The following is a 14,206-nucleotide window of genomic DNA, read 5'->3' on the forward strand; positions in this document are numbered from 1 at the left end:
TATGGGCGTAAATAGGGGACTACAGGAGCTTTATTCCAAATTTGCACTACATAATGACAGTTGATTTCACGAGACAATAGAAAAAACAAATACAGTCTACCAACAAACGAGTTCCGAAACCCTGTTACCTAAACCGGGTTACCTCCTTTTCTTCTAGACACTAATTCTTCCAAAGTATCTCTTATAAGGTGACTCACTCTTAGACAATGTAAAAAAAAAATCTTTTTCTTTTTTCCTATCAACTTCAGTATGCTTATTTCCATTTATTTCAGTCTAATTTCATGCATCCAAGTGTCACTGATTATTCTAGAGATTTTAAACCGAAAAGTCTTTTAAGTATTTGTTTTGAACTAAAAGTAAACAAACAAGCATATAGGCAATAAACACCAATTTTAATATCAAATCATTACATTTCCAATTTACACATGTAAAAAGTATTAAACTTTTAATTATTTTATCACATTTTCAGCTTTAAAAAATAAATAAAACATCAGAGACCGAGTTTCGAACTCTCGATCTTAAAGTTTCACAAGTTCTTTAGGAAAATTGAACGGCTCAACACGATAGCCTACTGGCGGAAAAAGTATGGCTTCTAGCTAGTGTCTAAATAAAGAACGGAGAAAAATGCATTTCTCTCTGTATAATTCTGCTGGAATTGTGACGCATCTAGTCAAGGTACTTTTTTCGACTTAGTTTCTGAACAAGTTTACAAGTTTATGTGCACAGGAGTGTACCACTGAAACAACCCGAAAATGCCTTTAATCTTCTTGTAATAAAACGTAGTACTGAGGTCTGAAACCTTCAGTAATAATATTAATATTATTATTATTATTATTATTATTATTATTAATAATAATAATAATAATAATAATAATAATAATAATAATAATAATAATAATAATACTATAGGAGACAAATTCCGTATGAGAACAGATTGTTGTAAAATCTGTAAAATCACTCCTAAAATAAGGAAAAAGTTACAAAATAGTCGGGCTGGAGAGAAGTGTCCGGACTAGCAGGACATAATCTCTGCGTACGTCCCTACAACTAGCTAAATGTTAAACGAAAGGTTTCCAGTAAACTTTCATGTAGAAAGTAGGGCTACTGAACTCACAAAGATCCTACGAAAGATTATGTTTTTAAGTTTTACGTTCCATGGTTATGCCGATTAAAATAAAGGACACGTCGATGATGAGAATGGAAGAAATAGTGGAATGAAGAAAAGTAGGAGGAACATAACCCCGAGGAAACCTACACACACGGCGTTTGTCCAGCACAATTAAAGACTGGGCGGGAGCTGGGATAGATCCAGGAAGCGCTAGAGCTGAGGGAGGTATGACTGAAACAAGCGTAAAGTAAGCGCTTAACCTCGAAACAGGTTGAACCATTATGTTCACAAACCTTCAGTAATAATAATAATAATAGGATCAGGATTTCAGGGAGGGTGTCCGAACCTCTAGCACACACCTGTGCAACTACCGAAGTATTAACACTCATCCAACGGAGATCGGGTAATTTTTGACCCATAAATCTTTAAATTTAACTTTTTCCTATTTCTTCTCTCTTTTTCTGGTCATCCGCCAGAGTATGCTTCTTTTAACCTAAGTACCATGCAGTAGCATTTTTATTACCCTAGCATTCTTTATTTGTGAACCACAAATAAACAATTCTTTGTCTGGGTTCTTGAATGGCCCGGTATTCGCTGTTTACGTGAAGAATACTTTGTCATGTCAGTGGCATTCGTTTGTGTGCATTATTTATTTGCTGGAAACATTGAATCATATCAGAAAATTTCATGTCTACGGACGGAAAATTTCCCTTCACGAACTGGTAACATTGCCTGTCAAAGTAAATAGCAAACTGGTGACGAATATATATTTTGATAAATAGACCAAGACCAACAGTGGCGAGTCTTGCCTAAGCCCCTCCATTTTTGAGTAACAAAAAGTAATTGAAGATATTATTTATACATTTTTCAAAGTTTATGGTGAGATATCATAGTCTGGGTGGTGGCTGCCCCCAAATTTTAACCTTCTAGATCCGCCATTGAAGACCAATATGCTCATCACTAATATGAAGTTTTAAATTAATTGGAAAACTGGTAGCAATACTACGCTTTCATTTAAAAAATATATTGATGATCAAAAATAACCCTATCTTCTTTGGAAGACGTTTTTCCTAGTATCTTCGCTGGGCATGTGTTAAACGAAAGCGTTCCACTAAAGTTTCATGTAGAAAGTATTCCACTGTACGTTTTATGGAATACAACTGTAATAAAAATAGCTAAATATCACTGAACAGTAAGGCATATAATATACTAAAATTTAGGATATGCAGAAGTAATTATAAAGGCTTTACTACAAAAATACCTGCAGAAGTAATTATAAAAGCTTTACTACAAAAATACCTATACAGACTATAATTCGATGAGCTCCGAAATACAACGTAACAAAATAACATACAAGATTCAGTTTACAGAGCAATTATTACCTAAAGAATGGACATACACTATTTCGAGAATCGAGATAGGACGATAAATGTTTACTTTTCATCTTGTGTCGATTCTCATTTCCAAAACGAGACGATAATTTGAGTTAGCCTTGTCCAGTCTCGGATGTAAAATGTTAATATTCGTTTCGATTTTGTTTGTTTTGCTTTAGAAACGAGATGAGAAATTCCTCTTCTCGTGGGAAACACTAAATAAAACCGCAATATTCTTGCCAAATGTCACGTTTCTGCTTCTAATGTTATGACCTGAGCGATAATAAGATCCTAACTTTTAATCTTCTACGAGATAATAATAATTATTTTATTGTTATTCCTGAAGATTTGATAGTTCAAGTATTGAAATATCCAAGTATTCAAATATCTGAAGAAAATAAAACGTGTGTCATTGCCGATCTACCTCCACCAAAAGTTCTAAAGTAGAAAAAAAATACCCGCCGTATATCCGATCCGATTACCTCCAGATTACTCCGAGCGCCTTGACCACTAAACCACTTTATTATTATTATTTTTATTTGTTTACATTACAGAAAGTTATAACATCTCAGTTCATATATTCATGATACAGTATTCTCAAGTAAGGAGCAAAATAGTTTTTTGCACGGTACTGAAAATCTTTTACAAACATTTTTCAGAAAGATCATGTAATCAAACGTATTTCCACATGGATACGTATTCACGATATGGAATATTGATTGTCCAATTAGCCAGGTGACAGTATTGTGTTTTGTAATAAAAAAAGACGATATTTTAGAAACACGCAGTAGCATGTAAACGGCAGATCACACTTAGCATTCGTGTTAACTTTTGCCAAATATCAGGTCATTAAGCACAGAATAGCTGTCTGTGTTCAATCCTATTAGGTTGAGCACACTGTTGACATATATCCGTTGTAGTACACCAATATGTCTTAATTTAACTTAGTAGGAACAAGCTAATTCAGAATCAGATACTGTAATCCTTACTGTTTTGACAAGGTGACATTGTGTACATTCTGACATATCATCGTCTAATTTTGGTGGGATACTTTTGCTGAATATGCGGATTTTTTTTTTTTTTTTTTTTTTTGCAAAGAGGGGAAGCAATACTGACCCAGAAATTTTACATTGAAACATTTGTTAGGATCCAAGAGAGGTAGATATGACCAACTTTTACGCATTGTTTAATATATATAGGGGCGTCTTTGAGGTATGCCACATTAGGGGAATTAGGCGCCTGAAATGAGGCTATCCACCATGAAAGCCATCGATGTGTAATCCTGTCAGGACATTGATATTGTTTATAATTATTGGTTACGAAGAACACATTACATTTATCAAGTATCGAAATGAGCTGTAAGCCATCTTCTGTCCAAGGTAGAGCAAGGGTGTCACGAGTGACTCGAAAATAAAGTCCTACCCAAATAAACCAACCAATAACTGAATGTATTTACGGAGATATAAGTCTGATATCGGATATATGCGCCCGTAATACCTAATTTGGCACACAAATAACTATTTAAATATCAAATACTTGGATAAGTTCTATTTTTTTTGTTGGAGAGACAGCTCGCGCACATTATTTAGCAATGGATCCCAAAACCTTTCATAATGCATACTGTCATTATTAGAAAATGTAACACCCAATATTTTAACGTGATCTACTAGTTGTTCAACAGTTGACAAGGGCTGTGGGATGTCATCCATTTTCCAGTTATGAAATGTCAACACTTTTGTTTTACAGATACGTTCACCAATAATAGCACTTAATTGTCGTAATTGAGCAATAAGATAGTGGAATTGTTGTATTGTCGTGCAGCTAATAGTTACATCATCAGCATAGGGCGTGAAGGAAAGATTTTGTAGGCCGTGTAGCGGAGGTTGTACATACGCAACCAGTTTATTTTAAAAAGGTTCAAGAGCATGCCCAAAAGAGAAACATGGACATAGGACAACCTTGTCGCACTCCAATTTGCAGTGAAATGGAAGGAGTGAGAAAACCATTTATCTGTAGCCGAGCTGTCGCCGTGCTATAAAGGTGCTTCATAATGTTCAGGAAGCTGAGCGGAAATTTATATACACTGAACACTGCAAAAATATAATGATGTGATAGGCAATCAAAGGCATTTCGAAAGTCCAGTGAAACAAAAAAAAACAGTTTTCTAGCGAAAAGAAAGTATCCTACAACATCTCGGATCTTCGTAAGTGCATAATACACATTCTTTTCTTTATTGAGCGCTGCTTGAAAAGGAGTAATTTTATCAGAAAAGAGGTTGAGCATGCGTTACACTAAAATTGTATTAAGCAATTTTAAATCGGTATTTAGCAAGGTTATGGGCCTATATTGCGTTTCATCTACAGCGTCTGCAAATTTTGGAAGAAATATAACGTGACCCTCATTTTGTAGAAAGTTTGGAGATTATAACAATTCATTATATAGCGGAAGCATACTTCCCGACTATACCCCAATACTTTTGATAGAATGCATACGAGAGTTCATCAAAGGACTGGATTCTTTACTACACTGATTCAGCGTTCTATGTGTTCCCTCTTCTGTAATGGGCGACATTAAGCACTGGCGCTCCCCTTCCGAGAGGACGGAAAGGAGGAAATTCAAGTATTTCTGGTATCCATCTTGAGTTACCCTCATGTCCAAAATTCTTGACGCATGTCTATAAATATGTTGTTCTAGGAATATAATTTGATAACGAATTCGCAAGGTATTTCTTATAATTTTAGTATTTGTTGCATGTGGCAAATTTCATGTCAAAAGAGCAGTAAATAAGAACAATAAAACAAAAACAAAACTTTATTGTCCATTTAGCAACATTTTGTTTTACTAATTCTAATTTTTGTATTTATAATTCTTTTCCTATGAAATTTACCACAAATATACATTTCCCCATTATACACATAGTATCAGTATTAAAAGTGCCCTGCAATATCATTATCAAATTATATTCTTACAAGAAGACAGATATAGATATGCGACAATCATTTTGGACATGAGTAGCTCATGTTTTGCATCGATGATGAAGTTCGTATGATGATAGAAAAAGACCTGCTGTATCTCTGGAAGTGACGTGATCGTTCAATTATCATGCTTTATTACGTCAATAACCTTACGTTTAGCAACCCGACGTTTAGCCATGTAATGATGCAGGGTTATATGCTCATCGGGAAAACAGCCACCTGGAGGCAGGCTATGAGCATATTTTCCGACAGAAGTAGCCTGGATTTGTTTGATACAAGCCTGAGTTTTCTTTAATGGCAATCATATTTTGCTGGGAACTTGGAAGGAACCATAAATCCTGGAGAGCTCGATCAGATAATCGAGACTCTCCTTTTTCTCTTTGTAATTCACCTCCTTGCCACTTAAAACGCTGTATTTTTGGCTTAACATATTTAACCCAACACTCATTTAAAGTTAAATAGTAATGGCGTTGTAGCCAGTACTCTCATTTAGTATGAAAGATACATTTCGTTTCTGTATGATTTAGTAATTGATTGTTTAGTTTCCAGGAAGTCTTGCCGTAAGTAAGAGAAACACCTAGGTTGTATTTGCTTGTCCAGAGTAGTGCTGCGTGATGATCACTGAATGGTATAATCCGTAAGTTAATATCGGTGACAGAAGCTATTAAGTCAGGTGTCGTGTAGCATCTATCAATCCTACTAGACATTTTTGGGTATTATAGGTAAATTGAAAATCCTAGCGGTATTGAACCCAAATGTCTTTGAGGAAGGAAAATATCTTTGGCCAGCAGGGGAAGGAATAAACTTCGAGGTAGTGTCTATCCGACGATTCACAACATTAAAGTACCCAGCGAATATTATGTTATTCGAGATAGTGGGAAATAATGATAGAATTTCCTAATTGTGAAATTGTTCTCTTGCATTTCAATTATTCAATTTCAAGTAAATAAACAACACAGAGCAATCATTTCTCTGCAAAACCTTGGAAGTTTTTACACATATGTAAACACTGTGGTTATGCCCATGTAATGTGAAACGAAGGACAACAGGATATGCTTACCTTCAGGGAGAGACATAACAATCCTGCCCTTGAGCGGAAGGAAGTCTTAACACGGAACACTTGCTTTGACTGTCGCGTGGTACAATGTTGTTAATCGACGGGTAAAACGTGTTCATTCGCTATTGCTGTATTGTTCTCACTTGTCACTGTTGCTGAGGCGGAATATAGTCTGAGAAATCCACAGACAACTCACTTGTTTTCATTGTCGTTCAACCTTACTGTTTTACTTTTCTTGAAAACTGTGTCCTCACTACAGCCACTGAAGGAAAGGATGCACTACGGAACTGGAGGTGGAAGGAGGAGGGAGGAGAGCGAACAGACTCTACTTGTTTTTGTAGGCAGTCAGACGAAGAAACAGTATGGACATTAAGTTGTGTCTCCCGTAGTTGTAAGAATTGCTCACAGATAACACCACTGTCTTGTTTCCTTGCCTCTGGATCTACTGTGGCAATAGGTTCAGGTGGACTTGAAAGAGGGGAAAGTTCTTATCACCACGGAGATTAACAACCTGGAAAACTGAAGTTTGTTCCAATGCCATGTTTTGATCACTATGCTCATTAGTCATCTTTTTACCACTGAAAGACGGCTAAAAGTTCGAAGTGGTGAGTATTTTTCCAGTGGAAAAATCAGTCATCTTAAATCCAGTAAGGGAACTGAAGGACCTGAGCTTCCGTTTTGCGAGGACACGCGCTTGCGATATGCGTAAGAGCCAAACAAATGAATCACATTGGTGGTTGACCTTGATTCATCACAGTAGCACGACAACCCTGCATCACAATTTTTGAGGAAATACGTTTTCCAAAACACATTTGCACAATACGGTTTCCATTGCAAATGGAAAAAGGGAGTGTATTTGATCACATTTCTTCAGTTATTGACATAACTTTTCCATAGGGGCAAAGCACAGCACTGAGTTCGTCGTTTCTGATTTCCATTGGTAGTTCCAAAATGCGTACACGAGTATACTGTATACTAGCATTTGATATCTTGACATGACTTACTGTTCCATTTTCATGAATTCGTAGTTTTCGAAGTCCATGAGCTGATTGATGACAGTTATGATGCCCTTCAAGAACATGCTCATCTCCTGGCGGAAATAAAACCCTCTAACACACCTAGGTGGGAGTATTAGGTTTGACATATATAAATAATAAAAACAACAAATATTAGAGTCGAACACATTGTTTTCGGGATCTTTAAATTGAGTGGAAATACCAACCTGGCATGTACTTCGTTGGGTGGGCTTTGTTTTGGATTCTTCAGTCAGATATTGTTAAAGTTGAGTGCATTATTAAACTGTAAGAATGTAGCTTTGCATTTGTTGAAGGATTGAATTCTTTGGAGAATCGAGGGCTTTAAGTATACCTTCACACTAGATCCTGTGAACCGCTCACGTAAGCTGCAGCTGCTAGCTTTACATTGTCTTAAATGCACGCCTTCATACACGCGCTTCGCTGCAAATGAGCCGCTCCTCTGAGCTGCTATGAAGATCACTCCGCCAGTAGCCGGCTCGAGCGGGCTGCTGGAGAGGAAGAAAATAACACGTAGTCTTATGAGAGCCCTTCACATATGAGTGTGAACTCAGTTGCAAGGAAGAAAAGTATATATATATATATATATATATATATATATATATATATATATATATATATATATATATATATATATATATATATATATAGTATTGAAACTTCTCTCATTTTGGTGTTACTCTAATTAAATGTACAGTACAATTCGTTAAACAAAGATATAGACATCCTGAAGTAATTGAAAAATTTTCTTTCAACTTTTCTCAGTTTAGGAAGCAGACTGTTACAACGATAACCTGTATTTATGTTGTTTATTTCATTTAATATGTAGAGCAGAAGTGCTTTAACGTATGCACTTGCTATACAATAGAAAAATAAGAAGAAAATGATATAATGTCAGGAATAATCTTATTTTGTAGATGTTATATTTTCAGTCGACAGGTATCAATGTTTGTTGATTCGTTGTTTCGCTTCCTCCTATGTTTGGTATGATTCAGTTTGGTATGATTATGAATACTAGTTATTTCCAATACCAATGGGAGTGAGCGATTTCCACTCACACTCTACAGCTACAGTTGTTAAGGATAATAGTACGATTACTATACTAATCCGTTGCCAGATTTGTTTATCTATGCTTGTTACAAATATAATGCAACAGGACCCCATGTTGTTATGCAGAAGTGAACTGAATCGATGTGAAACAAATAACAAGTATCCTGAAATATAGTGCATTTAAATGATTGCAAATAGTGTGTAATCAATGTATATTTATCGTAGTAAGTAGCAATCATATATTTATATACGAGTTATACTAGAAAATAAAAACCGAACTCAGGCAAAACTAAATCGTTCGTTATACTGTAAAATGAACATTCTTCCAATCTTGATCGAATTATAGGGTGAAACCATAGTTTTGTAGTCTATCTTCGTTTCCTTTTTTACTTGCAAGTTATCGCTCAGATTAAAGCTGCAGCTTCTTCTGACTCTAGTATAGGTGCCATTTTGGTATCACGATCTTTTGAGAGTCTCAGAAATATTCAATACCTTCACACTAAATGTTCATATGAGCGAGGTTCCTGTCACCACGGCATGCCGCGTCCTCAGGTTGCGGATCGAGGAGAAGGCCCCTAGATATAGAGGTTAGCTGCGAATATACTGAATAAGCAGTCGCGGACAGCCGACTAGGAGTGGTCCTCCAGCTTGGGGGTTTGGGTAGGGCTAACAACCTCATCCTGTAAAAAAAGGTACTTGTTCAGAAATATTCACAAAAGCCTCGGACAAGGACTGATAACTTGGCACGACCTCAGCAAAAGACATGAGATTTGGAACATGGAATATTAGGAGTCTTTATAGGGTAGGCGCGCTAAAATCCGTAACGAGTGAGTTAGAGAAATACAGGATGGACTAGTAGGAGTTCAGGAAGTTAGGTGGGAAGGAAATGGATCTGAGAATTCCAAAAAGTTTACGTTCTTTTACGGGGAAGGAAATAAAAATCACCAGTTAAGAACAGGGTTTTTCGTTCATAAACGTATATTACCAGTAATTAAACGAGTTGAATTTGTTACTGACAGACTTTCTTTTATTACTCTTAAGGGACGGTGGTGTGATATTATTGTTTTAAATGCACATGAACCAACTGAAGATAAGGATGACGATATAAAAGACAGTTTTTACGAAGAAGTGGAACGGATATTTGACCAACTCCCGCGATACCATATGAAAATTCTATTAGGGGATTTCAATGCGAAGGTAGGACGAGAGGATATTTTCAAACCGATTATAGGGAACGAAAGTCTGCATAAGGAAAGTAATGACAACGGTGTTAGACTCGTGAACTTTGCAACATCCAAAAACCTAATCGTGAAGAGTAAAAAATTCCCGCATCGCGACGTTAATAAATACACTTGGACATCACCAGACGGGAAAACACATAATCAAATTGATCACGTTTTGTAGATAGAAGAAGGCAATCTAGCATAATTGATGTCCGGTCGTTTAGAGGGGCTGATTGTGACACTGACCACTACCTTGTAGAAGCGATAATACGAGAGAGGTTATCGTAGAATAAAAGTAATATTCATTGTCCGAAAACGGAGAGATTCAATTTAAAGAAATTAGAAGAGAGCCAAGTAAGAGAGAAATACCGGAATGAAGTTTCGAATAGATTCTCGGCTTTAGAAGATTCGGAGTGCACTAGTGTTGAGTATACCTGGATTGAAATTAGAGATAGCATTAAAATTTTAGCAAAAGATAAATTGGGACACAAACATAGTCAACGTCTTGCGAATGAAATCAGAAAAATAAAAATAAAAACACTGCTGAACAAGACTGCACTTATTTAATATAAAAACACATTTACACGTGACGTTTCGATCTTCTAGCCAAGATCCTCATCAGACGTACACTCATAGAGTGTACGTCTGATGAGGATCTTGGCTAGAAGATCGAAACGTCACGTGTAAATGTGTTTTTATATTAAATAAGTGCAGTCTTGTTCAGCAGTGTTTTTATTTTTATTTTTCTGATAAATTGGGGCATGTGGAAATACGTAGGAACAAACCATGGTTCGACTAGGAATGCATAAAACTAGCAGAGAAGAGAAAACAGGCAAAATTAAGTTGGCTACAAAATCCAAATGAAATAACTACACAAAATTTCGCAGACGTCAGACGGGAAATTTCCAAAACTTTTAGAACAAAGTAACGCGATTTTCTGAAAGCTAAAATTAAGGAACTTGAAGATAATAGTAAAATAAAAACATTAGGGACATGTATAAAGGAATCAACGAAGGACATGTATAAAGGAATCAACGAATTTAAGAAAGGCTATCAACCTTGTGCTTATATATTAAAGAAATCTGACGGTACAGTTCTCACTGGTACGGATAGCATCTTAAATAGATGGAAAGATTTCTTTGACGATTTGCTTAACACGCAACCAAAAACTAGTGTGCGTGGAGAAAAGGAAATACACACCGCAAAACCGTATATTCTAGAACCCAACCGAATAGAAGTAGGAACCGCTATAAAGAAATTAAAGAAACACAAATCTCCGTTTGTAGATGAAATTCCGGCTGAGTTAATTTTAGCTGGAGGCGAAACATTGTGGAACAAGATACACAAACTCATTCTCCTTATCTAGAACAAGGAAGAATTGCTATAAGAGTGGAAATAATCAATCATTGTTCCTATTCACAAGAAAGGCTGTAATAATTATCGAGGCATTTCTCTTCTGTCAACATTCTATAAAATCCTTTCAAATATTCTATTAGCAAGACTGACCCCATACGCAGATGAAATTATTGGAGATTATCAGTGCGGATTTAGACGAAATCGATCAACTATCGACCAAATATTTACCATTCGCCACATACTCGAAAAAGAGTGGGAATACAATACCCCGGTACATCAACTATTTATTGATTTTAGAAAGGCGTACGACTCGGTTAGGAGAGAAACATTATACAGCTAATTAGATTAATTAAGATATGTTTAAATGAATCCCAAAGTAAAGTCCGGGTAGGAAAATTTTTGTCCACGAGCTTTCACGTCGAAACTGACCTGAAACAAGGAGACGCGTTGTCGCCATTATTATTTAACTTCGTTCTTGAATACGCTAGAAGGAAAATCAAAGATAGCAACCAGGGCCTATAGTGAACGGTATTCACCAGGTTATGGCATATGCTGATGATGTAAATTTAATAGGGGATGATAGGAGAACAATAGAAAGAAATGCAGAGATCTTATTAAACGCTTGCAGGGACAGGGGTTTAGAAGTAAATGCAGAGAAAACTAAATGCATGGAAGTGCGTCGGGACCGGAATACAGCAAATTATGGATGCGTTAAAATATTAAATAATACTTTTCATAAAGTGGATAGTTTCAAATATCTAGGATCAATATTAACAGAGGGAAATCATATTCACGGAGAAATTAAATGTCGATTAAAAACAGGGAATTCGTGTTACTATTCGGTTCAAAATCTCTTCTTGTCGCGATTTCTGTCGAGGAATTTGAAGCTTAAAATATACAAAAAGATAATCATGCCTGTTGTTCTGTATGGCTGCGAAACATGGTCACTTACTCTGAGGGAAGAACATAGACTTAAAGTATTTGAGAACAAGATCCTGAGACGAATATTTGGACCCAAGAGGAACGGGAATGGGGAATGGCAGAAACTTCATAACGAGAAACTACATAATTTATATGGTTTACCTAACATTGTTAGGGTCGTCAAGTCTAGGAGACTTAGGTGGGCAGGTCATGTAGCTGGAATGGAAGAAAGTAGAAACGCTTTCAAAGTCTTGACTGGAAGACCAATCGGAAAACGACCATTAGGAAGACCTAGGCGCAGATGGGATGACAATATTAAGATGGATCTCGCAGAGATTGGAATACAAAGTAGAAACTGGATGCAGTTAGCTAAGGATAGAAGTCAGTGGAGAGCTTTTGTGAACGCGGCTTTGAACCTCCGGGTTCCATAGGGTTCCGGGATCTATAGAGTTAGTTAGTTATGAACGGATCACAAGATCTAATGTGAAAGCGACCTAATAGTTGTAATTGTACTATTTAATGTGAGAAAAACATTAATTGTCTTACCTTCATCTTCACAGATAGTGTCATTCCTTTGCATCTGCAACAAACTAGAGAACAATGATCGGTCTGGACGCCGTTCTGAGCGTTTCTGATTGCGTGGCCTCCCATTGTCTTTAGAAAATCGTTGATCCATGCCTTGTATCATGGTGCTCCTTCTCATGTGCTTTGCTGAATAGAAATTTACAGAGAAAGTTTAACAACCAAAACTTAAATAAAACAAAGAATGGAATATTACTTATGCAAAGAATTTAAAAAAAAAACATATACAACGAAGATGACACTATTAAATTTATTTTAAATTGAGTTTTAAAATATGAACTACATTTATTATTAACAAAATTAAAATAAAATCTGCACAGGTTTGAAAAAATTATGAAATTATCGTAAATAGAGCTGCACTGTAAAATAGGTATACGTTGCATCATAGTACAATTTTGCTCAAGAGTTTTTGCAACATTTATATATTTTGTAAAGCAATAATAAAATGATATCAATGACGATAACGCACAGAATACCTAGAAGTATGGCTGTAATTGAGTAGTTCCTTGCTCTGTGAGAAGACAGTCAAATTTTCGCAGATGGAAGCGTCATTAACTTCTTCCACCAACAACGAATTTGGACGTCATCACCTTTACATCGTTTTGTGAGTGTTTTGTGCCGTCTTGTGCATCTATTCCCACGTTTTGTGCGTTATCGGAAGTGGGTCAAAATGGGACTACAAATATGGTGCCACAAGTTAATCCCGTTCCGCGATCAGCGAATTTCGAGGTGGTTTCCTTCATATTCTTTTGTGTATGTTTTGTGCCGTTTTCTGCACCTAGTTCCGTGTTTCGTGCGTCACAGAAAGTGAATCAAAATTAGCCTTGAAGCTGGGAAGAAAATGACTCACCCTTCCGCCAATATCGAATTCCGAGATCCATTCTTTCGCATCATTCAGTGCTTGTTTTGTGCACCTACTTCCACATTTTGCGCGTCACTGGAAGTACGTCAAAATGGGCATTGAAAATTAGACGAAAATAATCCACTGCTCCCTCTATCCAATTTCGAGGTCGTTTCTTTCGCATCGTTTAACGCCTCTTTTATACCATTTTGCGCGCCTATTTTGACATTTAGTGCGTCATTGGAAGTGCGTCAAAATAGACTGTTAATGTGAGACAAAAATGTCCCACTGTTCCGCCACTATCCGTATATCGAATTTCGAGGTCGTTTCCTTCACAGTGTTTTGTGCGTGTTTAGTGCCCTTTTGTGCACCAATTTCCAAGTTTTCTGCGTCGCCGAAAGTAGGTAAAAATAGGGATCAAAAGTGGAAAGAAAATGACCCACTGCTCTGCTACTATCGAATCTCGGAGTCGTTTCCTTGTCATCCTTTGGTGGGTATTTTGTGCCGTTTTGCGATAATTTCCACGCTTTCTGCGTCAACTGAAGTCGGTCAAAATGGGCCTACAAATATGGGGGGACAAACTAATACTGTTCCGCCATCAACGAATTTATATGTAGTTTCTTCCACATCGTTTACTGCCTGTTTTGTATCGTCTTTTGTGCCTATTTCTACGTTTTGTGCGTCAC

At 36.5% G+C, this 14,206-nt stretch overlaps 1 protein-coding gene across 1 annotated transcript in view; it reads right to left on the minus strand.

Annotated features, from left to right (window-relative positions):
• LOC145666007 (synaptic vesicle glycoprotein 2C-like) overlaps window positions 1–14,206 on the minus strand; it is a 136,554-nt gene that overhangs the window by 100,470 nt on the left and 21,878 nt on the right. The window contains exon 2 of the mRNA XM_081733113.1: window positions 12,644–12,808. Within this exon, the coding sequence (XP_081589239.1) occupies window positions 12,644–12,808 (165 nt within the window). The remainder of the gene's footprint in view (window positions 1–12,643; window positions 12,809–14,206) is intronic.

Source organism: Thermobia domestica, chromosome 1 (assembly GCF_964235325.1).
Source record: "Thermobia domestica chromosome 1, izTheDome1.hap1.1, whole genome shotgun sequence".
In the NCBI taxonomy this organism is placed as follows: domain Eukaryota; kingdom Metazoa; phylum Arthropoda; class Insecta; order Zygentoma; family Lepismatidae; genus Thermobia; species Thermobia domestica.